Consider the following 27,983-nt stretch of genomic DNA (forward strand, 5'->3'; position numbering starts at 1 on the left):
AAGATGACTCATGTGCAGTAATTTATGAATGAATGCATAAATCCATATGCTACTATAACAAAATAGTGCTTAACAGAAAAGCATTCATTTTTTTTATTTTTGCTATTCACTGCAGAATACGATTTGCAAGAAAAAGAATCTATCACTAGTTTGAAGGTGCAGACAGGAATATCTGGCTCTCGAGTAATTGTTTCGTGGTAATAGGCAGAGCCTCGTTATAATAATAAGAGACAAGTGCATGTTTTGAGAATATATTTCAATTACATGTACATTTCAATTTGGTACATTAAAAAACAAGACTGTTATGTTAGTACATAACTACATGAAGTTTCTTTAATCTGTAACAGTTTTTCCTTTGCAACCAAGTTCAAAGTTGCTGTTTAAGACTGCTTGAACAACACAAGCTATTTTTCCTAAATTCTGAAAGCCCAAGGGGTACCAACACTGGTTAATGTTGTTAATCAATCAATAATACGAATATCAAATGAAACTGATCAGCCAAAGTTCATCGTTTGTCGGGAAAACAATTCAAGTGTTACACCACTAAGGAATGCTGGGATACTATCTTGACGTATAAGATACATCTCCATCAGGTCCTGCATTGTCGACGAGAAGCTTGTACCCAACATCTCTATATCGCCATTCGAGTTTTGCTGAAATCAACAGTAACTACATCAAACTCTGATAACTAAATGCAGCAAGACCAGAATCAAATGAATTTTATGATAGCAGTATCAGTACAAGATCAAACACTGACATGAATTTGAAAATTGATCTTTATGTCAAAGTATATCTCAAATTTGACATCAGTAGTACCTCTGAAAAAAAATAAATACAAAGGGAAACAAGAGGACCATGATGGTCCTGAATCGCTCACCTCTTCCCACATGACCCAGTTTTGAGTATGACGTCTTTTTTTCTATTATTTGATATAGTGACTTAGTTTTCAACTTGACCTAGGTATTATCAAGATAAAAATTCTGATCAATTTTCATGAAGATCCATTGAAAAATATGGCCTCTAGAGAGGTCAAAAGATTTTAATAATTTTAGACCTACTGACCTAGTTTTTTACCGCACGTGACCCAGTTTCAAACTTGACCTAGATATCATCAAGATGAACATTCAGACCAACTTTCATACAGATCCTATGAAAAGTATGGCCTCTAGAGAGGTCACAAGGTTTTTTTTATTATTTGACCTACTGACCTATTTTTTTAAGGCACGTGACCCAGTTTCAAACCTGACCTAGATATCATCAAGGTTAACATTCTGACCAATTTTCATGAAGATCCATTTACAAGTATGGCCTCTAGAGAGGTCACAAGGTTTTTCTATTTTTAGACCTACTGACCTAGTTTTTGACCGCAGTTGACCCAGTTTCGAACTTGACCTAGATATCATCAAGATGAACATTCAGACCAATTTTCATACAGATCCCATGAAAAATATGGCCTTTAGAGAGGTCACAAGGTTTTTCTATTATTTGACCTACTGACCTAGTTTTTGAAGGCAGGTGACCCACTTTCGAACTTGACCTAGATATCATCAAGATGAACATTCAGACCAACTTTCATACAGATCCCATGAAAAATATGGCCTCTAGAGAGGTCAAAAGATTTTAATAATTTTAGACTTACTGACCTAGTTTTTTATCGCACATGACCCAGTTTCAAACTTGACCTATATATCATCAAGATGAACATTCAGACCAACTTTCATACAGATCCAATGAAAAGTATGGCCTCTAGAGAGGTCACAAGTTTTTTTTTATTATTCAACCTACTGACCTAGTTTTTTAAGGCACGTGACCCAGTTTCAAACTTGACCTAGATATCATAAGGTGAACATTCTGACCAATTTTCATGAAGATCCATTCACAAGTATGGCCTTTAGAGAGGTCACAAGGTTTTTCTATTTTTAGACCTACTGACCTAGTTTTTTACCGCACGTGACCCAGTTTCAAACTTGACCTAGATATCATCAAGATGAACATTCAGACCAATTTTCATACAGATCCCTTGAAAAATATGGCCTTTAGAGAGGTCACAAGGTTTTTCTATTATTTGACCTACTGACCTAGTTTTTGAAGGCACATGACCGACTTTCGAACTTGACCTAGATATCATCAAGATGAACATTCGGACCAACTTTCATACAGATCCCATGAAAAATATGGCCTCTAGAGAGGTCACAAGGTTTTTATATTATTTGACCTACTGACCTAGTTTTTGATGGCACGTGACCCACTTTCGAACTTGACCTAGATATTATCAAGATGAACATTCTGACCAATTTTCATGAAGATCTCATGAAATATATGGCCTCTAGAGAGGTCACAAGGTTTTTCTATTTTTAGACCTACTGACCTAGTTTTTGATGCCACGTGACCCACTTTCGAACTCAACCTAGATATCATCAAGATGAACACTCAGACCAACTTTCATACAGATCCCATGAAAAATATGGCCTTTAGAGAGGTCACAATGTTTTTCTATTATTTGAACTACTGACCTAGTTTTTGATGGCACGTGACCCAGTTTCGAACATGACCTAGATATCATCAAGGTGAACGTTCTGACCAATTTTCATGAAGATCCATTGAAAAATGTGGCCTCTAGAGAGGTCACAAGGTTTTTCTATTATTCGACCTACTGACCTAGTTTTTGACAGCACGTGACCCAGTTTCGAACTTGACCTAGATATCATCAAGATGAACATTCTGACCAATTTTCATGAAGATCTTGTGAAATATCTGGCCTCTAGAGAGGTCACAAGGTTTTTCTATTTTTAGACCTACAGACCTAGTTTTTGATGGCACGTGACCCAGTTTCGAACTTGACCTAGATATCATCAAGATGAACATTCTGACCAACTTTCATAAAGATCCCATGAAAAATGTGACCTGTAGAGTGGTTGGTCACAAGCAAAAGTTTACAGACACACGGACGGACGACGGACACCGCGCGATCACAAAAGCTCACCTTGCCACTTTGTGACAGGTGAGCTAAAAACAGAACATATGAAGAAAAGAACAAAATGAATTTTAACCTATGCTTGCTTAGTTTAGTTTAAACTAGGGATGGGAACGAATATTCGGATATTCGAAAATCGGCCGAATATTCGAATATGAAAATCAAATTCGAATATTCGTAAATTAGTGTATATTAAGTATAGTTTATTTGGAATATTTCAGAATAAAACCGTTTGTTCTGTCGTGTTTGTTTATCGTATATCAAAATATGTCCAATTAACAAGAAAAAGACTATGCATAATTGACAGGGGCTACTGTTACGGATTAACAGTTTTCAACAGGTGTAAATGTATCAATTAATAAAGATTTAAAAATTCCATTAAAACATGCCGAATATTCGAATATTGCAAACCGAATATTCGAATACTGATTTCACTATTCGTTCCCATCCCTAGTTTAAACATATTAGTCTAGTTAAAAAGATAAATATTTTACCTTAAATAGCAGAAAGTCGTTAGAGGACTCTGCATACATGCTGGTCAGCCTGTACTGGTTGGAAGTCGGGATATCTATCTTGTATCCAGTCAGCTGATAACATACTTCTCGTATTTCCTGACTCGTCTTTTTAAAGGCCTCCATCAGACGTTTATTCTTCAACTCTGCTGTTGTCAATTGTGACCGCATTTCTGAAGTTCAGAACAAGATGTTAAAGCAAATTATCAGCAGTTTTACAAACATTTTCTTTTTCAAAATATAGAAAGTAGGGCTGTCAGCTGATTGTGGTATATATGGAAATGTGAAGCATAAGCACGGTATATTTTTAGAAAATATCACAAGTATCTACAAAAGTTATGAAATGTGTTTTTTCAAGAAATACAGTCATGCATAAATAATGTGAACTGTTTTTGTTTGTTATTGATAATTCATCATATGCTGAGTGTATGCTATGTCTGTCAAACATTGTGGACACAGACTAAGATCTATATTCAACAGCAAATATCAAGCTGGCAAAAGTTAACAAGAGTGCCATAGTAGCCCTCATCTGACTGACCTTTTGTTTTAACTTTGAATACAAGTATGATACTGATTCATGAATGGTAACAATTGTATTTTTTAGCAAAGTTGGGAGAGGACCTTACAATGATACTACAGACCAAGTTTGATGAAGATCCAAAAAGCACTTCATGAGAAAAAATTGTTAAAATGTTTTCTATTTATAGCTGTAGAGGCCCCTAAGAGGGGTCAAGCAGAACTGTTTCAAAATTGTGAGAGTATGTTGTCAGGATGCTACAGACCAAGTTTGGTGTAATTCTAAACTCTAGTTTGAGAGTAGATGTTTATGTAAATTGTGGACAAGGACCGATGGAAGCAGGACCATCCACCTATACTAATATCTTACCCTTGACCTTTTTGCTCATATGAGCTAAAAATGAAGACTTTATTCCTGTCAAAGACGTAATTCCCTAGACTTAGATCTGGAAAATATCCCAGTACATAGCAAAATATCATGATATTCGGCAGTACAAATGCACATTATAATACACAAACCTAACAGAAAGATCTGCTACCCAAATAAAGTTTCTTTCCGAGCAAAAATGGTTGTATGGCAATCTGTTACCTTCAATATCTTTGCTAGATCCTGGCTCCTTCAATTTCTGTTCAACAGCGACAGTGAGGTCTTCTATCCGGCCTTCATTTTCCTCCAGAATTTCAATTCTCTGTTTCAATCTTTCATTCTCTGCTTTCAATTTAGAAACCTCTTCTCTACGTTGTTCTGTTGCTATATCAACAGGATTCATCTTGAAATGCAGCACCTTTAACTTTGTTGGATCATAATCACCCTGAGAAATCATGAATAGTAGTTTTTTTTTATCTAACTTCAGTAGAATAAACAAGAGGGTCATGATGACCCTGGATCGCTCACCTGAGTAATATGAGCTACATGTTTCAAATGTCAAACTAATGATAAAATATTAAGAAAGTCAGTAGGTCACATTCATGGTCAATGAAATTCAGTTTTACGATTTGTGTGCAAAACTGTGTATGTCATCAAAATTTCAAGGCTGTATCTTAAAAAACAAGAAAGTAGGTCAGTAGGTCAAGGTCACAGTCAAGTGACATCATATTACTTGGGGTCATCAGGTAGTTATAATTAAACAGTCTTGGAAATAGGATCAGATGATTTTTTAGGTATTTTTCCTATATAACTCACATAATAACTAAGTGACCCCATGGCGGGGCCTCTTTTAACCCTAGGGACATAATTTGAACACTTTTGGTAGATTACTAGACAATGCATCATACCAAATATCAAAAGCCTAGGTCGTATGGTTTCAGAGAAGAAGATTTTTAAAGCTTTTTCCTATATAAGTCTATATAAAACTTGGGACCCCCAGGGCAGGGCCTCTTTTCACCAAAGGGATACAATTTGAATAATTTTGGTTGAGGACCATAAGACAATGCTACAAACCAAATATCAAAGGTCTAAGTGTTGTGGTTTCAGACAAGAAGATTTTTACACATTTTTTCCTATATAAGTCTATGTAAAACTTGGGACCCCCGGGGCGGGGACATATCTGACCCTAGGGAGTTAATTTGAACAATCTTGGTAGAGGACCACCAGATGATGCTACATACCAAATATCAAAGCCCTAGGCCATGTGGTTTTGTACAAGAAGATTTTCAAAGATTTCCCTATATAAGTCTATATAAACCATGTGACCCCCGGGGCGGAGCAATATTTGACCCTTGGGGGATAATTTGAACAATATTGGTAGAGGACCAATAGATGATGCTACACACCAGATATCAAAGCCCTAGGCCCTGTGGTTTTGGACAAAAAGATTTTTAAAAGTTTTTCCTTTCGGTTGCCATGGCAACCAGAGTTCTGCATGGAATTCAATTCTTTGAATAATTTTGAAAGGGGGCCACCCAAGGATCATTCCTGTGAAGTTTGGTGTAATTCTGCCCAGTAGTTTTCAAGAAGAAGATTTTTTTAGAAATTGTTCATGCATGACGCACTATGCACAACGGACGACGGACATCAAGCGGTCACAATAATAATAAATAATAAAACTAATGAAATTCTTTTGACTTATTCAATGATAAAATAGTTGATACAGGGCTAAATTTGCTGCAACAGAGCATTTCATAGCCTAAAAATCAAATACTCATCCACATTTCTCTTTTCAAAATTACATAGTACAGCTCTATGCATATTCCTAAAACTATTGCTGGAAATAAACACTATTGTCAGTCTTCAGACAAAATAAGTATTCAAAGAAACTCCATTCAATATTCATCTTTCTTTTGAAAGCAAAAGCTGTAAAATATTTTTGCAAAAGTGACAAAGATATACCTGTAAATGTCTTTGCTCTATTCTACACTCCAGTGTATATTTTTCCTGTTCACATTTCTCCAGTGCCTTCTCCAAGTTGGCAACCCTTTCTCTAGAAAAATATTATCAATAGACAATTTAATATATTAATACCTTACTAGGTTTTATGTCATTTATTTTAACTTAGAAAAGGTTTTCTTTAGTTAGTAACTGCAATAGAAAGAAATGTTATAATGATTCCATATAACAACAACATTAAATATGTGGAGAAAATTTTCAAAAAAGTAAATCATGCTACTGTCAGAAATTTAATATAAAGTCGCTCACCTGACCCTTGAATAAATGTATGACATATTGAAACATGAATGGTAAAATGTGTTGAGTAAAACAGGTCAAATGCCCCAATTTGAAAAAATTTGAGACAGGACCTTACAAGCAATGGACCAAGTTGAATGAAGATCCTCTGACAGTTTCAAGGAAGAAATCATTTAAACACATTTCTATTTTTAGCTCTAATGGTCTGTTTAAGAGGCCAAGTGCCCTGCCCCCATCTGCAAGAATTCAACACAGAACTTTATAAAAATGCCACAGACTAGATTTGATGAAGATCCATCAAGCGCTTCATGAAAAGTTGTTTAAAGATATTTCTAATTTAAGTTATAATGGTCAAAATTAGGAGTCAAGTGCACCCACTGAACAAACTGAAAAGAGGACCTTAAAATGATGCTACAGACTAACTTTGATGAAGAACCAACAGGTTCATAATCAGTCATTCAAAGTTTTTTTTTCCATTTTCAGGACCAGTGGCCCAAGTGCCCCAATTTTTGAACAAAACTGAAGAGGACAGTAAAATGGTGCTACAGACCAAGTTTGATGAGGGTCCAACAAGCATTTAATCAGGAGTTATTTCTTTTATTTCCAGTGGCCTCTAAAAGGGGCCAAGTAACTTCACTTTAAACATTATATTGCTACATACCAAGTTTAATCAAGATCTAACAAGCAGTTCATGGGAAGAAGTTGTTAAAACGTTTTTCTATTTTTAGTTCAAGAGGCCTTAGTGCCACACATTTGAACAAAATTGGGAGAGGACCTTAAAATGATGCTACAGTCTAGACCAAGACTGATGAAGGTGCATAAAGCAGTTCATGAGAAGGAGCTGCTGAAAAGTTTTTTCTAACGCTAGCTCTAGCAACCCTAACACAGACCAAATGCTCCCATTTGAACAAATGTAGGAGAGGACCTTAAAAAGACGCTACAGATCAAGTTTGATGTGTGTCCATGAAGCAGTTCATGAGAAGAAGTTGTTTACAGGCTTTTCTATATTTAACTCAAGGACCTTGCCAGGATTCTACAAACCAAGTTTAGCATAATTCTGACCAGTAGTTTCTGAGGAGATGTTTAAGTTAAAACGTAGATGACAGATGCCACACCATCCACCTATACTTAGGGCTCACCCTGAACAAAGTTCAGCTGAGCTAAAAATAAACAGAATTTAGCTATACTCTGAAATTTCATGAATTTAAGTGATTTCACAGTATAAAGGGAATTTCAAGATTTAACAGAGAAATGTCACACAAGTGATTCGAACACAGGAACCTCAACCACTCAGTCACCTGAATATCTTCTCCTTTTAGGAGAATTCACTGCCTATGTCTTCTCCACTACAGTCCTTGAAAGACTTTCTTAAGTCATTATAAATCATTCAGAATGAAAAGAGAACCCAGTATCAGTATTTTTTATTCAGATGTTATTACAGACACAAACCTAAGATAGCTTCCCTGCTTAGCTTGATTTCTGGGTGAGGCAAATGTTCTCCGTGACAATTTGATAAAAGTACTGTGTCTGAGTGTGTGTGTTCGGGTTTAATGTCTTTTTCAACAATTTTTCAGTCATATAAACAACTGTGTCTACTTGTAGCAGTGAGCACAATGCCCAACTTTATAGTGCTGCCTCACTGGAATATCAAGCCGTAGACACGTGGCATAATATCCCACCCAGTCACATTATACTGACACCGGGCTGACCAGTCCTAGCACTATCCTCTTAATGCTGAGCTACCGAGGCGGTTGTATTGTGTCTGAAATAATTTCACCTCCACCTCTGATTTATGTGGAGAAGTTGGCAGTGACTTGCAGAGAACAGGTTAGTACTGGTAAAGAATCCGGGAACACTGGTTAGATTAACTGCCCGCCGTTACATGACTGAAATGCTGTTGAAAACCAATGCTAAACCTAAAACAAACAAACCTAAGATGAAGGATGGTTTGTTGATCTCCTGGTGAAGATGATACTCCATTGTGACTGGCATGCTGTAATTGTGACAATCTCAACTCAACCTACAACATATAAATACTGTTGAATAAGAAACATGGCCAGAAATTAATTTTCACATTTTTCTTTTCTGGATTAGCATTAATCCATGCATAAATTCAATCTATGAGGGTTTTGATAGAAAATCCATGAAATTTATAACAACCAATCGTGTAGCAACCATGCTTACAAAAATCTGAAAGAATTTTCTTCCCCTATGCCTTCTAGTACTGTAGCCAGGTATAGTTTCAAAATGTAGTACAAAACTTGATTTTAAATACTGGCACATATCAAATGAATAATAAATAAGGGCTGAATAGAAAACTGTCACAACTTAGCGAATTTTAAAAACATGATACAATAGTTATGCTAAACCCTCATTATTTAATTACCCCCAAGATTTTCAACACAGCCTCAATAACTATCTCAGCTCATTTATCACAAACAAATCTTAACAGCACTAGCTAAAACTGATGAAAAGAAAATTACTTCCCTAACCCTATGAAGACATACTAAAAGGTCTACAAATATGCAAATACAAATGAGCCGCGCCATGAGAAAACCAACATAGTGGCTTTGCGACCAGCATGAATCCAGACCAGCCTGCGAATCCGCGCAGTCTGGTCAGGATCCATGCTGTTCGCTAACTGTTTCTCTAATTGCAATAGGTTTTGAAAGCGAACAGCATGGATCCTGACCAGACTGCGAGGATGCACAGGCTGGTCTGGATCCATGCTGGTCGCAAAGCCACTATGTTGGTTTTCTCATGGCACGGCTCATATACTAATCACCTGTCTAGCATGTTGTTTAGCTGATGTAAGTTCCTCGTTCACTCTGTTTAACTCTGCATCCAGGAACTCTGTTTGTTTCTTGTATCCCTGTACACTCTCCTCAAGGTGGTGGACCCTACTTAAGGAACCTGCTGAGTCCATGGATACTGTAACCTCACTCTCGTATGAATCTATGATACGTTTATACCCATCTCTTTCCTAACAGAAACAGTTTATATTGATTTCAATTATACAATAACCAACTATAAACTTTTTCAAAGATAATGCTATATAAGATCAAGCTTCACTCATACAACTGCTAGCATTAATACTAAACCTAACCATGTTAGCATATTCTTAGTCATTTATTCTGTTATCATTTTCTTCAAAACATTATTGAACCTAATCTTATTACCATATTGTTTTAAGTCAAAGTAACAAAGTTAAGTCCTTGCAGTGATGATGTCATCCTATGTATATTTCAACAACAAACCTTTGTAACAAGGAGGAGTTTTCTTTTCAGCCTCTTTATAAGCTCTGCCTCTTGTTGATGTTTGCCTTTCTCTATGACCACCTGTTGTTGTAGTGAGTTCACTTGCTCTAGTAGACTATGCAGGCTATTCTCTTTCAAATGGAGGCTATAAAACAAACAAAAGGTTGTAATTCCGCAAAAACCAGGCTTTTCAAATCATAACCTCTCCCCACTGGCCAAATATGAATATGGTTTTGATATAATTACTATATGTTAACTTTGCTTGATTCCCTTTATCCAATCATGAGTTATAGAGCAGACAATGTTTTTTCATACTCAGTAACAGTGACCTTGACTCCAATGAATCCATGTTATTCCAAACCTGATCTTACTTTAAGCTACATACTGACTAAGTTTTGTCTGAATATTTCAATCCAAACCAATGAGGTATTGAGTATACATGGTAAGTTTGATGCTGCCAGCCTAACAACATGTGCCAAACTGATAACTAGGTATAACAATCAGAAAACCTGGTTAAAAATTGCTTGTTCTTGTAAAGATTTCACCTCCTTATCAGACCATCTAACAAAGGTATGTTGTGTCCCAAAAGATTTTGGTAGCCACTACATTATAATAGTTTTCTTTTGATGTAATCCACATTTACTCTGTATCCTCTAAGATTACTGTAAATATGATTTATGATATAAATTACTGTAATAACAATTATCCATTTTTTGCTGGGTTTTAAGTCACACTGATACTGGCAGTATGGTGTTTATCCAGCTTTTAATAGTGTTAGACCCAACCGTCACATAAGGGCATTCTTTCAAGCACTGGCAGGCACCCAAGTAGAACTGATACTGGCAGTATGGTGTTTATCCGGCTTTTCATAGTTTTCATTTTCACACCAGGACATTCTTTCAAGCATAGGCAGGCAGCGAGGCAGAACCTGTAACCATCCGAAACTGGATGGCTTCCTTACATTAAAAGCAGGTCTCAAACCCACAGAGGTGAGGGTCAAATAATAAGAAGCCAGCAAACTTAAGCACTTGGCCAATGATTTTCAGTGGGTCTCACCTGGTCTGTAACTCCCCCTGCTTTGACAACATGATAGCTTCTGCATTCTGTAGTTCTGTCACTCTTTTTGTCAAGTCAGATGGTGACCTGTTCACAATTCAAAAGTATGTAGTTATAGCAAGTGGTAAATACTGTAAAATCATTTAATTTCGTGGGCATGAAATTTCGTGGTTTTGGTCAAAACGGCAATTTCGTGGGGATATGAATTCGTGGATTTCAACTTCTGAACATAAAATGAATGGGAATTTACTTGTTCATTGGGATTAAATTATGTGGATTGACTCAACCATGAAATTCACGAAAATTAGCCCCCCATGAATATTAATGATTTCACAGTATAGTGTAAATATAGTAACTTCTAAAAAGAGATGGAAATAGACCTCAGTGTATTAATATGTCTTAACTTTCTCCTTATCATGTTTGTATAAAGTAGTCAAATTCACTCAACAAACAAATGACAGTTTAGCCGTTAACATTTGCTTTCCCTTGGCAACCTCCCATACAAGACAAAGTCATATAATAATGTGATTTGTAAGCAATTTTAGCCAAATATTCACATCTCCCAATTCCTTTCACTGAAAATTCTGACATTCACTGCTTATGAGCTTCAAAAGAAAAGGCATCAAAGTTAAAGTAATGCCACTAAGTGATAACATGCCACTATAAGTCACAGAGACCATTATTTAGATGGCATTCAAGTTGTTCTTTTCAATTAACAGAATGACTGGGAAGCAGATTCTAATGTTAATACAACAAATTATGTCCAATGTATGGAAACACCATGTTAATTTTTTTTTAATTCATTCTACATGAAAAACAGTATATGACTGGCAATTAAGCATGAATCACTAGAGCAATTCATGAATTTGCCAGTCATATTCTGTTGTTCATTTCACACAGACTCTGCCAAAAAATAATTTCATTTCTTGAGTGGTGTGTTTCTGCCTTAAGTGTAAATAACTTTCTTGAGAATTGGAATACAACAGTTGTATATAGCTTCACAGAAAGAAACATATTTAATCTGGCAATATGTCATTTTTGTTGAAAGTACCTAAATGATAAAGAATAACTGAAAACAATTTTTTCAATTTCTCTCCTGTATCTACGGAAGGTACATGCCAGTTGCTACTTGTCAGTTTATGCTCGTTTAGTTTTATCTTGTCTCTCTCCCTAATTATAATCAATATACTGTATTGTATATAACCAAAAGGATACAAAATATGTCTGACACATGTCTGTCGAAAGCTGCAAGACTCAGATTCTGATCATTCAAGTTAGCAACTGGCAACTGGCAATTAAGAACTAGCAACTAGCAACTGGCATGTCCCTACCCACATTCCATATGTATCATTAAAGAAGATGTACATACAGATACCTCAATCTATGTCCTGATTTGTCTGCATTTTCCCAATGATCTAATCGAGCTTTCATAACCTGGAAAAGGATGTGTTGGAAGAAAGTTTGAATATTAAGCAACAACAACAAAACTGAAAAAAAAAATATTTGAGCCGTGCCATGAGAAAACCAACATAGTGGGTTTGCGACCAGCATGGATCCAGACCAGCCTGCGCATCCGCGCAGTCTGGTCAGGATCCATGCTGTTCGCTAATGGTTTCTTTAATAACAATAGTCTTTGAAAGCGAACAGCATGGATCCTGACCAGACTGCGCGGATGCGCAGGCTGGTCTGGATCCATGCTGGTCGCAAACCCACTATGTTGGTTTTCTCATGGCACGGCTCATATTTAACTTCAAGACAGTCACATATATATGATTAAATATAGTACCATATAGTATAAATCTGATATACTATGTATGCAAGAAGTAGATATGTCTTTTTGTCTGTGATTGGGTTAAAGCAATTTTTTCAACAGCGAATAAGTTATGCAAAGGTTTTCAAATTATCCTAGCAAGTGTTTCTTGGATTCTTTATATCAATATCAATTTGTTCTTCACAAGTAACTGACAACTTCTGTACATGATTCAGTGGTGGGGAATGATAAATCTTCATTGAGAAGATATGCTCTCCCTACTGATTTAACTCACAGCCTCGTGAGTCACAGTCTGATATTGTATCTACTGTCAGAGCTAGCCATGCAGGCTACTTAAATATCTTATCATTTTCAACAAGAGCTGTCACTAATGGTGACAAATGCCCCCGCAGCGCCTTGACCTTTGACCTGGTGACCTTGACCTTTGACCTGGTGACCCCAAAGTCAGTAGGGGTAGTGTACTCAATAAGTACTATCAGCATGTGAAGTTCGAAGGTCCTGGGTGCAGTGGTTCGCAAGTAAAGTTAACGTTGTGACAAACGAACAAACGAATGAACGAACGAACTAACGAACGGACGGACAGTTGAAAACTAATATGCCCCTTGGGGGCATAAAAATTCTACCTCATTTTCAGCTACCAGTTTGTTGTAATTAACAAGTTTATCTTCCAGCCTGTCTAACTTTTTCTTCATCGAGTCGTGCTGTTCTTTTAGCAGTAAGTTGTTCTCCTGTATGTCTCTGTAAAATGTTAATAACATTTTTCCCATTTCACCCTCTACATGTTTTCGACACTGATTTTGTAAAACAATACTCCATACTGGTTTAGTTTTTCAATCATCTGATAATGAGTTTTTTAATCATCTGATTATGATATTAATGTCAAGTAATAAATTGAATAAATATAAGGCAGTTGGCAAGGTAAAATTGTTACAATGTTATTTGGTGACCAGATACTGGGTATATGCCACCTCATAAATATAAAACAGACCAGCTTCACCTTTGTCCTATATGGATTTCCTTTATAACGTATGCCCTAGTTATTTCATTCTCTCTCTTCTCCAGATGAGCTAACTAGGTGGGCTTTTATCCTATCACTGACAAATAAGAAAATCCTTACAAAATATGAACATATTTCAATGTACCTTAAGTACTGGTTTTCATCCAGTAATCTTCTGTTTTCTTTTTCCATTTCTTGAAACGTAGTCAATTGTGATTTCATAGCTTTTCCGACAATATGGTCTTCCTCCATACGTTCAATTTGTAACTCTAAATCCTGAAAATATCCACAAAAAAATACTATTACTTTAATATGTGCACCAAATCTGCATACGCTATTAGCTACACATTCATCACAATAATAAGCAAAGGGCCATAAATGTGTTACTATAGTTAAATACAGATCATATTTAGACAACTTTTAATGAATACGGGATTTAAAGATAAAAGTAAAACAGAACCTCATATATTTACTATTATTATCATCTATGTTGTCTCAAACTTCGTTATAATAGCACTTCTTGTCTTGCTATATACGAGTGATGTCTTAAATATAAGCTCTTTTCAACCACTGTGGATTCACCATAGAGCAGATTACAATAAACAAACACTTCAGACTGGGTTATTTTCTGTAGACTGGAATATTTTCTGTAGACTGGGTTATTCTTAATATGTAGACTGGAATATTTTCTATAGACTGGGTTATTTTCACATCACTTTCACTTCTCGGTTAGACAGACAACAGACTTATTTCCATTATGAAGAATTTGTGATATGTATTCGAGTTCTGATTTTGTGTGTTGTTCAGATAGCATGTTAGCAGACATAAAACCCTCATGAAAATGACCAACTTAAAATCTTACAAATTCTTGTATGCATGTCCCAGTTCATTTATAACTGCTACCAATATAATATACTATACACTGTATTATGTATCTTGTAATAGAGCTAGTCATTTGGGTCACAATGCTCCATTTTCCAAAATTTCCTCTACAAAGCACTAATAAGCACAAAGAGATCTCTATTTAGTCTCATCCAAATATCATTAGTAATTTTCGTTTTACAAATCCGAGACTGAAATCATGACCCCCAGTTTTTTTAGTGAAACAGTCCAACTGGACCAGTGGACATTTCAATCACTGCTACAGTAAAGAAATACATGTACCATAATTTACCTTTATTTTCTGTTCCGCCTGTGTGTATTTTAATCTTAGTTCTTCTAAGTCTTTCATTTGGTTGCTTATTTCTGATGATCTCCTAAAATAAGTGTTTAAGTAACATATAAAAAAAAAAAGTTTATATTTTCATGTTCAAAACATTATTCATCTATTTCAGATTAAAATAGTGAGCAGCTGCTGACATTGACATCAACAACTGTAAATTCTGTCTAGGCAGACTGATTCAGAGTTTTTCATACTGCACATAAAATTAAAAAACAAGAGCTGTCTCCATAGGATGACACATGCCCCCGATGGCACTTTGAATGAATAGTTATGGCCGATGTTAGAGTTAAGGACCTTTGAGCTACGGACCTGGGTCTTGCACGTGACACGTCGTCTTACTGTGGTACACATTCATGCCAAGTTATTTGAAAATCCATCCATGGATGACAAAGATATGGACCGGACACGCCCATCAATGCACTATCCTTTAACGTCTAAGTGTGACCTTGACCTTTGAGCTACGGACCTAGGTCTTGCGCGCGACACGTCGTCTTACTGTGGTACACATTCATGCTAAGTTATTTGAAAATCCATCCATGGATGACAAAGATATGGACCGGACACGCCCATTAATGCACTATCCTTTAACGTCTAAGTGTGACCTTGACCTTTGAGCTACGGACCTGGGTCTTGCGTGCAACATGTCGTCTTACTGTGGTACTCATTCATGCCAAGTTATTTGAAAATCCATCCATCGATGACAAAGATATGGACCGGACACGAAAATTGCGGACAGACTGACAGACCGACAGACTGACAGACGGTTCAAAAACTATATGCCTCCCTTCGGGGGCATAAAAAAAATATATGCCCAATATGATGTAGTGTCATAGGCTGCTATATATGTAATTTTCAGTCTAATGCATTTTTAAGTTTGAGCTAACAAGAGCTGTTAGTAAAACTCCTATGCCCTTCAAGATGGCTTGGCCCATTTTCGGTCCCGAGATCACTATTACCTTGACCTTTGACCTACTGACCCCCAAAATAATAGTTGTCATCTAATGACCAGATGCAATCATCCTAAGAAGTCTGAAAGCAGTAGGCTCAAGCATTCTTCAGTTACTGAGAGAAAACCAGTTTCAATCTCTAAGTCACTGTGACCTTGACCTTTGGCCTGCTGACCCCAAAAGTTAAAACAACAGGGAGTCATCTACTGACCACAGGCATGAAGTTTGATGACTTTATGCCAAGCCACTCTTGTTACTGAGAGGCAACTGTTTTCAGTTTTAAGGTTGCTGTATCCTTGACCTACTAACGCCCAAATAATAGGGGTCATCTACTGACAACAGGAAATCATCCGAAGAAGTTTGACCACTGTGAGACAAAGCACATTCCAGTTATTGATCGTAAACCAAATAGTCTACTGACCAACCATCAGAAAGACAGACCAACATAAGATATACAATATACACTCCCACTTCTTTGTCTTCTTTGAAGCGTGAATAACAACCCCAAAATAATGGGGCTCATCTACTAACCACCGACAATCATCCAAAGTTATATATCTACCTATACTTTACAGTTATAAATAGGAAACTTTTAAATTTTTAACTAAGAATGCATCAAGTCCGAAACCTTATCAAAAATGCAACAATATGAGTTCATGTCCGATTGATGGTATAACAAGCTGCTTGCTGAAAAATATACTAACTTGAGTTGAAGTTTTAGCTGAGCTTTAGTTTCCTCCAGTTCACATGTACATATTTTCAGCTCCGTGTCATTTCTCATCATCTCACTTTTCAACTGTGTAATTTTTTCCCAACTCTGTTCCTTTTCCTGAAAACAAATGTCATTGAATGACTTTTCATCAATATATCGAGTTTCCAGCTTTTAATGGTGGAGGGTGACACTACTGTCTGATCCACTTTTTCTGTACTTGGATACCTCAAGAGCGATGTATAGTTTACATCTGCATCTTGCAAAATAAAGCTGCAGTTCGCAAAAATATAACTGTTTCATGTCTGCTGCATAAAACCGTAAGTGCACCTAAATGCATTAATCTAGGCATGGGCAGGCAACCAAGTAGAACCACAAATCTTTGGCAATCCAGCTGAATGACTTAATGATGATGTGAGCAAGTTAAAGTTTGTTTTTGTTTTGGGTTTAACGCTGTTTTTCAACAGTATTTCAGTTATGTAACAGCGGGCAGTTAACCTAACCAGTGTTCCTGGATTCTGTACCAGTACAAACCTGTTCTCGGCAAGTAACTACCAACTTCCCCACATTAATCAGAGGTGGAGGACGAATGATGTCAGACACAATGTCTAATATCAAATTGTCATGGAGAACATACGCCCCGTCCGGGGACCGAACTCGCGATCCGTAAATCTGCGTTCTCCCTTTTTGAGCTAAGTGGCGAACGAAGCAGGTTAAAGACCCACAGAGGTGAGAGGCAAGTGATTTGAAGTCAGCACCCTAAAAGAGCACAGAGGTCCAGTAGTGATCTAAAAAACCTAACTGCTTTCACTTTACTGAGACATTAGCAAAGACGATTTAAAAAAATCAGCGAAATTTGTCAAATGCATGAAGTATGTACTATTTATTATTCACCTGTTGTATTTCATCTGAAAGTTGTATTCTCTCTTTCTGTAGAGAGAGAATCTGTTCCTCATATTTCTTCCTCTGTCTCTCTGCCTCTTTCTGGCACTCTGCCAATGCCTCATTGGCCTGAGACTCCCGGTCCTTCAGAAACTTCAACTGAGATTGAGTATCCAACATTCTCTGGTTTTCGCGCTGGAGATGTAAGAAATCAATGTATAAACATTTAACATTAGGAAACACCAAAATATCAGTAAGGCCATACCAAATTGATTAATAGTTCTTCGGAAAATTTTCAAAAAAAATAGGAGCGAGCGAAATTTTTATTTTATTTTTTTTTTCTCAATTTTCATTTTTTCAGAGGCGGGTATATTTTATATGGAGCGAGCGGGCTTTTTAAAATTTTTTTCCCAACTTGGACCCTTGAGGAGGCGGTTATGATTATACATGAGTTAACATTTCTTTAGAAATAATACAGAAATCAAACATTTACAGTGTGGTTAACACAGTATATAGCTTTTCTACATGTTTTAAAGACTACATGAATGATTTTGCAAATAAATTCTTGCCAAATCTCACTGAATCACTTTGTTTTTTTTTATTTATTTTGTAATTATAATTACTAAGGGATGAGTGTCTTATTTTTAATTTTGATTTTTCTACATTAATCTGAAGGCGTGCCTATTTAACGGCACAGGATGAGGAATATTTAAGACCAAACAGGCACATGTGTGGAATAACATTTCTGAAACACAGTTAGATGGCTTCGACACATGAACAACTTTGTGCCCCTAGTGGAACTCTAACCCATAGAGGTGAGGGGAATAAATAAACCACTTGACCAGTGAGACCAAACAGAGTTGGGCATACAAATGCTTCGACATTGCTCGAATCCCTTTTGAATAATTTCTTAACAGATCAGGCTAGCTTAAGTTTTTGTGGTAGAGATTCATTTCAGGCAAAAATGATAACAGACGGACATAGTATGATCCCAATATGGCCACCCTTAAAAGTGTTATTTGTTGTGCTTTGACTGAACTAGAAATTTAGAGTTGGGGAGGTCTGTTTTTTCAGTTTATTTCGTTCAATCAATTCACAGCCAATTTATATACAAACAGGCAAAAAATTGGGGTTACAAAAGGACAGATTTTGTTAGAAATTATTTTCATATCTACACTATTTATTTGAAAAGCTAAACATTTTTTAAATTGACTAAATGTGTTTTGATAGAATATCTGACTGCTGTACAAAAGAAGTTACGTATAAAAAGATTTGGGTCGAGACAATGTGATGGGTCAGTCAGGACCTGTGAACAAACATTTTTTTAAGATAGTAGTCGGCCTCGGCTTTGGGCTCTAGATCTAACATACTAAACTAAACAACTGATAACAAATGGTTTGAAAACTTTATATCTGAACAATATTTCTATGTTTAATCCAAATAATTTTAACTGCATCCCCATGCACGTCTTACAAGTTGGGCTTTGTTCTTTTCACTGTATTGAACAAACGTAGAACGTGGCTACTTCATTACCTACCGGTACATCGAAGACCATGTGTGGCACTAGCACAGACACTCCAGATTTAAAACAAATGATGGACAACACCATAATTCCTGACTTTTTGAGTTTGGGTCATCAGCTACATGTATTACGGATGCACGAAATCCGATCAATATCACTTTGACGCATTAAAACAGCGAAAAAACCTGTTTTGCCGTTATTATTCCGGACCGCGTAATCGGAAAAAAAAATTTTTTTCGGAGATTTTTATGTACGTGCGGGCGGGTGATTTTTATTTTTTTTCTCGGGAATGAAATTATTGATGCAGTAGTTCAGACGAACGACATATCAATTTGGTATGGCCTAAGTGTTGGGAAATGTCCATGAGTGTCACAATCAGGATGAACATGACTAAGGTCTGTAACTAACATCTTAGGGAATGCAACATGAAATATCAGTTGCTGTTTAAAAATAAAATATAAATAGGATTTTACTTATTACACTTTGGCAGAAGGCTCAATTTGATCTCTGATATGTTAAGTACGTTATGTATTCTAAGGAGGAATATATAACTGTTTCTGAACTTTATAGTGATTTTAACATAACAAAAACATTCATTAACTGAAGAAACAAAACAAGTTACTGATTTTTCGCATTGGACTGCTTCTATCTGCTGTTCATAATCAAGTTTCGCCCTCTTATTGGATGTTTCAAGTGATGCTATCTTTGCCTCTAGTCGGGTTATCTCACTTCTTGCAGCGATGTAGTCTGCTTCTTTCAACTTATAACTCTTCTCTTTCTCTAGTAATTTAGAACCAAATTATCATTCCAACACAAAATGTAAAAAACTGCCAAGAATAGAAAACTTACAACCTACCAAAAACTAATACCAGTATATTGTGCAGAAATATCAAAACATGTGGAAACAAGGAGCTGCATTCAATAAACGCTTGATGCCCCCGGTGGCATCCTTGTTGATACAAAGCAACTTAAGTCCAAAATGAGGTCAAGGTCAAGGTCAAACTGAGGTCAGGTGATATCTGAAGATGAGGAATGGTCACAGGTTACATCTGCATTAGTATAAAGTCATTCTAGTTAGGGGTATTGATGCTAGACGAAACGGTCCCGTTTGGTTAACCTCGTACGGACGGACGAACGGATGGACGGACAGGACAATCACTATATGCCTGCCGGGGGCATAAAAAAGGCAACAATGTGTATATTTCTAAACATATAATCCCTATTTTTGTTTTTCAAGTTCAACATATCCACTTTTTAGCATTTCTATTTACTTTTATATTATAATACCATTTATCACTGAATGTACATAGTAGTATTTGCTCAAGTTTTTTTTCTTGAACCTAAGTCATACCATTATTAAGCTATACAGGTATAAAACCTCCAGGCTCGTAAAAAACAACTGTTGTGCCTCCGTAGTCATACCAATAACAAACCTAACGTAAAAACAGTTAGATGATCCACTCGTTTTTTCAATGCTACACAAGCAAGTACTCACCAAGTAAAGCCTGCACAGATACAGATCCGCTATCTCCGGACCTATTCCTGAAGCTAGTGTTGCTTAAGTTGTCTAAACTGAATATCCCCACCCCTCTACTTTCATCATGGTCCTGTACAAACTGATCAAAGTCCCTCTTCATGCGAACTACACTTGTATTCTCATCAAAGAAAGCCATTGTCTTCGTAGTATTACAACATCAATAACAGCTAGAGTGACTTGCAACTGAAATAAAACATTTTTGTTAGATCATCTTTAAGCAAGAGCTATCAGCCCACTCAACTATTTCAAACCCTTCCACATATAACTAGCCTACATACAAAAACTTTACCAAAATATTCTAGGATGAAAAAGTGGCATAATTTTGTAAACTTTTAAACATACAAAAATTTACCAAAATATTCTAAGATGAAAAAGTGGCATAATTTTGTAAACAAAGTTCAGTCACGGAGCCAAGTTCAGAATGGTCATTTCATATGCCAAAGACTTACTAACAGTTCCTGAAAAACACAAGTTACAAGCAAAACTTTCAACAAACTTTTTAAGTCAGCATTAGTCATTGCTTTCTGAGAAACCTGCTTACATGCAAAACTTTAACTAAAATCTCAAAGTTTAAAAAGTGCTTATTTGATGAAAAAAAGCTAGTGTGTGTGTGTGGCTAGGTTTAGAAATAAAAGCTAGAGTTATGTTACTTGTCCTGTGAGAATACCTAATGACGCTGAAGAAAAAAGTGAACTTTGAAAGCATTTGACCTTGTTAAAGCTTTTGTGATGTGGATAAAGCTTTTGTGATGTGGATGCCAATGTAAGGGCGACAACAAGAGCTCCACTATTAAAAAAGTTTCATACAGTCCAGATCAAACAAGACCTATCACTAGTAAATACCCCTAGAGAGCAGCTTTTTGTCAGATGAACAGGGGTATTGAAAATATGATACATTGCATTTGTATATTGTACAGGGAGGAAATGTACAAAGATCTCCAAATTTCATTGCTTACCTTAAAAAGAAGGAAGTAGGTCAGTAGGTCAAAATGAAGGTCACTGAAAGTCAGTAGGTCAAATTAAGGTCACTGAAAGTCAGTTTTGAGATGTGTGTTCAAAACTGTACAAGTAGTCCAAATTTTATGGCAATATCTTAAAAAAGAAGAAAGTAGGTCAGGTCAAAGTCATGGTCAAGGGATCATGTAATCACGAAGGGTCATCAACAGCATATTAAGTATGTTAGAAAATTATTGATGCTACATGCGAGTAGATTTCACGGAATGCGAGTAGATAAAATGTCACATGAATCTTTTTGCAAGTACAAATAATAGTTGAAATTGTTGTGGTTTTTGTTACTGCTTCGGTTTTGTTTGCGGAAGAGGCAGTGACAGGGTTTTCCTCGGCTGCAGAAGACAGAAAACACATCATCTTTTGTTGGTGAGCCATTTTTGTTGAATGGTTTACTGTATAGAGACATAGAGGTCAATCCGATAATTAAATCTAGAACGCAGTTAAGCTTATTTGGCTTACTGGGATGACTTATTTTTAGTCGAACTGATCCAACGCATACAGTTTGTTTTATATTGTGACGGTCAAACTGTGGTGGCTACAAATGTCAGAAATTAAAAAGCAGCCACTCAGCGACAGTAAGCTTGTCTATAGACTTTTTTATGATCTGTTATTTTATAGCTGTCATCCCTCAGCGACAGTCAAGTTATTACGCTGTCCCAAAATGTCCTATTATTTGGACTAGAACACAGTCTACCTTACTACTTCGTACCTACGTGGGAATCTGAACTTACTTACAATATTGGGTACGAAAATTCGTGTCGCCAAAATAAGTTGGCCATCAATAATGCTCACAAAACTGTGTGTCAAAGATTGAAAGAAAACCCTGCAAACAATATTAATGTTCTATCATGATTTTTAAGGATATTGTAACATTTTTAATTGAATTCAAATCTGAAAATCTAGAGCAAATTTAGACTTTCAATTTGAAAGTCTAAATTTGCAAGTAGATTTTCAGATTTAGTAAGTGAGAAAAAAGCTACTTGTTAAAATTTGCAAGTGACCAGAAAAGTTCAATTTGAGCCCTGGAAGATTTCTCTTAATTCGTTCGAGAGATTTCGAAGCCATTCATAAAGAAACTGAAAATGACATTTTAGCTCCATGGCCATGCATATCCCCACGACTTACGTTTTCGACGGACATACGTTTTCGACGATATCAATATTTCCGGTTAATTTGCATATCCCGCGCATGTCAGGTGGTGATCACATGGTATTTTGGTAGAATAAACAAAGTTCTACACGTGTCTACATTTTATGTCTTAATCAAATAAAAATGTAAAGTAAAATGATAAATTAATATCAACATACCGTTTTATACATCTTTAATTTAATCCCAAAACTGGTATTTCAGTGACACTCTTATTGAATCACTTAGAAGCATAAAAATAGTTTAGATGTTCGTCTGCAGACACGGCCATCTTTGTTGTTATTGGTCGTGTCATGCTTTTAAAAACCCTATACCACACAGTAAAAATATCACGATCTAATTTAGATGACTCCCTTGCAGAATAAACTAAGAACGTTAAAGCCATTCTTTAAGATGTGCTTACATTGCAAATGCTAATTGTTAACAATTCAGGCAGAAATTGATAAAAAAATCCCATGTACATTGTTAATTGGGTGTTACTTAATAAATGTTAAGGTTGGGTGCAAAGATCTACATGAGTAACACGGAGCAGAGCCGATTTATGTAAGGTGCCCAAACTTTAACAATCAATGATATTTAATAAATGCAAATTTGAATAGGACTTACCAATAACTCACTGAAAATATATTAAATACCGTTGAATACGTTTAAAACGTTAATAAAATGCATAACAATAAATGATTCTCGTTATAGATGATGATTTGTACTAAATTCAATGTACGGTATAGATTTTTAGCGTGATTGGCGGGAACCGTCGAATACATAAGTCGTAAAGTGCGAGCAGGTGCTTTCAACCAACTTCCGTTTTTATCCAAATTGAACTTGCAAAAATCAGATTTCCGGATAATAACCACACACAAAGTGAAGGTCTTGTATTGTTTTGTCGCTTGACAAGTAGGCAATTTAATTATTCTCCTTTCCTATTTTTGGCAATCGTATGGTTCCTTGCGTCGTCGAAAACCGATGTCACGGGGATATAAATGGTACTTTCATTTAAGACAAGAGGACCATGATGGTCCTGAATCGCTCACCTCTTCCCACATGATCCAGTTTTGAGTATGACGTCGTTTTTTCTATTATTTGACATAGTGACCTAGTTTTTGAGCTCATGTGACCCAGTTTTGAACTTGACCTAGATATTATAAAGATAAAAATTCTGACCAATTTTCATGAAGATCCATTGAAAAATATGGTCTCTAGAGAGGTCACAAGGTTTTTCTACTATTTGACCTACTGACCTAGTTTTTTAAGGCACGTGACCCAGTTTCAAACTTGACCTAGATATCATCAAGGTGAACATTCTGACCAATTTTCATGAAGATCCATTCAAGGGTATGGCCTCTAGAGAGGTCACAAGGTTTTTTTATTTCAAGACCTACTGACCTAGTTTTTGGTCGCAGTTGACCCAGTTTCAAACTTGACCTAGATATCATCAAGATAAACATTCAGACCAACTTTCATACAGATCCCATGAAAAATATGGCCTTTAGAGAGGTCACAACGTTTTTTCATTATTTGACCTACTGACCTACTTTTTGAAAGCACGTGACCCACTTTCGAACTTGACTTAGATATCATCAAGGTGAACATTCTGACCAATTTTTATGAATATCCATTCACAAGTATGGCCTCTAGAGAGGTCACAAGGTTTTTCTATTTTTAGACCTACTGACCTAGTTTTTGACCGCACATGACCCTGTTTCGAATTTGACCTAGATATCATCAAGATGAACATTCAGACCAACTTTCATGAAGATCCATTGAAAAATATGGCCTTTAGAGAGGTCACAAGGTTTTTCTATTTTTAGACCTACTGACCTAGTTTTTGACGGCACGTGACCCACTTTCAAATTTGACCTAGATATCATCAAGATGAACATTCAGACCAACTTTCATACAGATCCCATGGAAAATATGGCCTCTAGTTAGGTCACAAGGTTTCTCTATTATTTGACCTACTGACCTAGTTTTTGATGGCACGTGACCCACTTTCGAACTTGACTTAGATATCATCAAGGTGAACATAATGACAAATTTTCATGAAGATTTCATGAAATATATGGCCTCTAGAGAGGTCACAAGGTTTTTCTATTTTTAGACCTACTGACCTAGTTTTTGACCGCACATGACCCAGTTTCGAACTTGACCTAGATATCATCAGGATGACCATTCAGACCAACTTTCACACAGATCCCATGAAAATTATGGCCTTTAGAGAGGTCACAAGGTTTTTCTATTATTTGACCTACTGACCTAGTTTTTGATGGCACGTGACCCAGTTTCGAACTTGACCTAGATATCATCAAGGTGAACGTTCTGACCAATTTTCATGAAGATCCATTGAAAAATATGGCCTCTAGAGAGGTCACAAGGTTTTTCTATTTTTAGACCTACTGACCTAGTTTTTGACGGCACGTGACCCAGTTTCGAACTTGACCTAGATATCATCAAGGTGAACGTTCTGACCAATTTTCATGAAGATCTTGTGAAATATATGGCCTCTAGAAAGGTCACAAGGTTTTTCTTTTTAGACCTACTGACCTAGTTTTTGATGGCACGTGACCCAGTTCCGAACTTGACCTAGAAATCATCAAGATGAACATTCAGACCAACTTTCATACAGATCCCATGAAAAATATGGCCTTTAGAGAGGTCACAAGGTTTTTCTATTATTTGACCTACTGACCTAGTTTTTGAAGGCACGTGACCCAGTTTTGAACTTGACCTAGATATCATCAAGGTGAACGTTCTGACCAACTTTCATGAAGATCTTGTGAAATATATGGCCTCTAGAGAGGTCACAAGGTTTTTCTATTTTTAGACCTACTGACCTAGTTTTTGACCGCACGTGACCCAGTTTCGAACTTGACCTAGATATCATCAAGATGAACATTCTGACCAATTTTCATGAAGATCGATTGAAAATTATGGCCTCTAGAGAGGTCACAAGGTTTTTCTATTTTTAGACCTACTGACCTAGTTTTTGACGGCACGTGACCCAGTTTTGAACTTGACCTAGATATCATCAAGATGAACATTCTGACCAACTTTCATAAAGATCACATGAAAAATGTGACCTCTAGAGTGGTCACGAGCAAAAGTTTACGGACGGACGGACGGACGGACGATGGACACCGCGCAATCACAAAAGCTCACCTTGTCACTTTGTGACAGGTGAGCTAAAAACAGTGTGTAATTTCCAATCTGTACACTTTTACGACTTAAAAATTGTATTGTATTTAATAATAAGTGAATGGGAGCACTTCAGTTCTGTGTCACTATGGAAATCCAGAATCATGGGTTTACAACAGTTATTTTTCCTGTTGTTATTGCTCCTGTGTTCAGGGGTGTAAAATTCTTTTTCATACCACTCGCCCTGCAGGACTAGTAGCTAGTAAAATCTACTCGCCCTTAGTGGACATTCACTCGCCTTAATAATTGACATTTTTAATACTGTCACATTTTATGGAAGGAGTATTATGTACAACAAGCAAATTTCAAACATAACACATAGCTCGTACACTATATTTCCTTTTTGATTATTTATTTTTGCTACTTTTAAATTTCCTTTTCACACCAGACATTTTTCTTTCACTAATTTTGTCATGTCCACCATCAAGTTGCTCTCCATAATAACTGCATCAATAGTAAAAATAATCACAGTCTAGCCCCTACCGTAGTTTCCCAAAGTGTCAGGAAAGTATTAAACATCAGTTATTTTCATTTTCTCAAGACTTATTTCCCGAAAAATAATTATTTTGAAGTGTCCTAAAACTATGGACACAATAATCATCATCCACCTACCCGTCTTGAAAGCGAAAAAAAAAAAGTTGTCGATCATCGGTAATTATTCTGTTGATAAACTAAGTAACTGGCCTGTTTTCATCATCAATTAACATCCTCTCAAAGAGCTAAAAGAAGTGTGTCGGTATCATGACATCTGAAGTGGAGATCAAAGCGGTATTGTTGCACGAGATTGTCATGGCATTACGTCATATTACAGTTTTCGTGCCATGTGACCTATTTGCCCTCAAGGAATTTACTTTATCGTTTGAGAAGAATATTTTATAAAAAAAAATACATGTACAAAGATTCATTTAAAACTTACTAAAAACCGCAACAACATCATTTTGTTTTATTTTAAAACCACATTTCTATTTACGTCCACGAGGTCACGTACCGTATTCCGCTGCACTAACAAAAACCATTTTACCAAAAAAATCGTTTTACTCAATGTATTTATCTTACTGCCGCTTTTTCATTATTTAAGATTTTTTAATTCTGTTTTTTGTTCTTTCTGGTCAAAAGTCCGAATTTTATACCCATAGTATGTATCACTTATTTTCTCTTAGAAAGAAATCAGTAATTAAGATCGCGCTGTTAGAAATTTAACAAATGATTATATGACAATTCGACCGTTTTCATACAAATTTGCTTACATTTCCGTCGATATTTTATTGAAATCTTAATAGAATTCAAATTGTATTACTTCTCAAGCGATGTTGAAAAATTGAAGCGATAATGTTAAAAAAATGAATGCACTACACGCGTTTTTTTTGTGTACGTGTCGATAAACAAAAGTAACAGAGATGTAAAATTGATATTACGATAGGTCGCACGTGCTCTCGGAATGGAAAATTACCGGCATGACGTTTTGATATCTTTACGATTCGCGGGTAAATTCCAGTCAATCAAAGTAGCAACTGAACTATCTCAAAGTTTGTTGACGTTTTTCAAGATGTAATTTCTGAATTTCATTAAAGCTACGACGTAAAAACCACTCGCCCGATCGGTCGAGTATACAGCGAGATCCACTCGTCCTATCCAGACTTTAACTCGCCAATGCGAGAGGGCGAGTGAAATTTTACACCCCTGGTGTTGCAATAGGAACACAGTCCAGTTGAGTGAGAAATCTGCAAAAACAAATTGTTTTTTTAATTTCACTAAAGTAGTGTTTTTCACTACCACGACCATTTATTCCTGGGACATGTAGGCCTTATGCTTTTCTGCTTGACCGAGTACGAAACATGTCAGTACGACTTGATACGAGTACGGACATTACAATTTACTGCAAGACACTACAAATAAGTAAATATAAATGGTTTTTATCCATCAGATTCAAACCAATTAGACAGAAAAGTGTAAGTTCATTACTTTTAAAATTAAGAACAAAATGTATGTAAAACCAGCAAATTCTACTGTAATTCCATCCTCATTTCAAAAGTAGATCATGGAACCAGTCAAGAGACTCTTGATTAATATGTATTTCAGATTAACCGGTTGCATGTTTGATAGTTTTGGG

The 27,983-nt window shown here is 36.2% G+C and overlaps 1 protein-coding gene across 3 annotated transcripts; it reads right to left on the minus strand.

Annotated features, from left to right (window-relative positions):
• Positions 1-237: 237 nt before the first annotated feature.
• On the minus strand, positions 238-27,982 carry LOC123564607 (mitotic spindle assembly checkpoint protein MAD1-like). 3 transcript variants are annotated; one of them, XM_045358309.2, is made up of 17 exons: positions 27,868-27,982; positions 20,484-20,708; positions 19,611-19,768; positions 17,479-17,661; positions 16,580-16,704; positions 14,881-14,962; positions 13,852-13,982; positions 13,333-13,447; positions 12,308-12,372; positions 10,939-11,025; positions 9,883-10,027; positions 9,411-9,608; positions 8,557-8,645; positions 6,332-6,422; positions 4,592-4,814; positions 3,469-3,659; positions 238-653 (listed from the first exon to the last, which is right to left on the minus strand). In XM_045358309.2, exons 2-17 carry the CDS (start codon positions 20,659-20,661, stop codon positions 495-497), a joined length of 2,220 nt encoding a protein of 739 aa, XP_045214244.1. In that variant the 5' UTR covers positions 20,662-20,708; positions 27,868-27,982; the 3' UTR covers positions 238-494. The 3 variants fall into 3 exon arrangements, with proteins under 3 accessions (XP_045214244.1, XP_053393249.1, XP_045214246.1); XM_053537274.1 differs by having other exon boundaries at positions 12,314-12,372; positions 27,836-27,973; XM_045358311.2 differs by having other exon boundaries at positions 27,836-27,973.
• Between the last annotated feature and the right edge of the window lies 1 nt (position 27,983).

Source organism: Mercenaria mercenaria, chromosome 2 (assembly GCF_021730395.1).
Source record: "Mercenaria mercenaria strain notata chromosome 2, MADL_Memer_1, whole genome shotgun sequence".
Taxonomy (NCBI): Eukaryota; Metazoa; Mollusca; class Bivalvia; order Venerida; family Veneridae; genus Mercenaria; species Mercenaria mercenaria.

Coding starts and splice junctions, on each gene's coding strand:
- LOC123564607 (XM_045358309.2), bottom strand. CDS start 20,661: ATGGCTTTCTTTGATGAGAATACAAGTGTAGTTCGCATGAAGAGGGAC. Junction 16,705..17,478: donor TTTCAGATGAAATACAACAG/GTGAATAATAAA, acceptor ATTTGTTTTCAG/GAAAAGGAACAGAGTTGGGA. Junction 12,373..13,332: donor AACTGGTAGCTGAAAATGAG/GTAGAATTTTTA, acceptor ATCCTTTTCCAG/GTTATGAAAGCTCGATTAGA.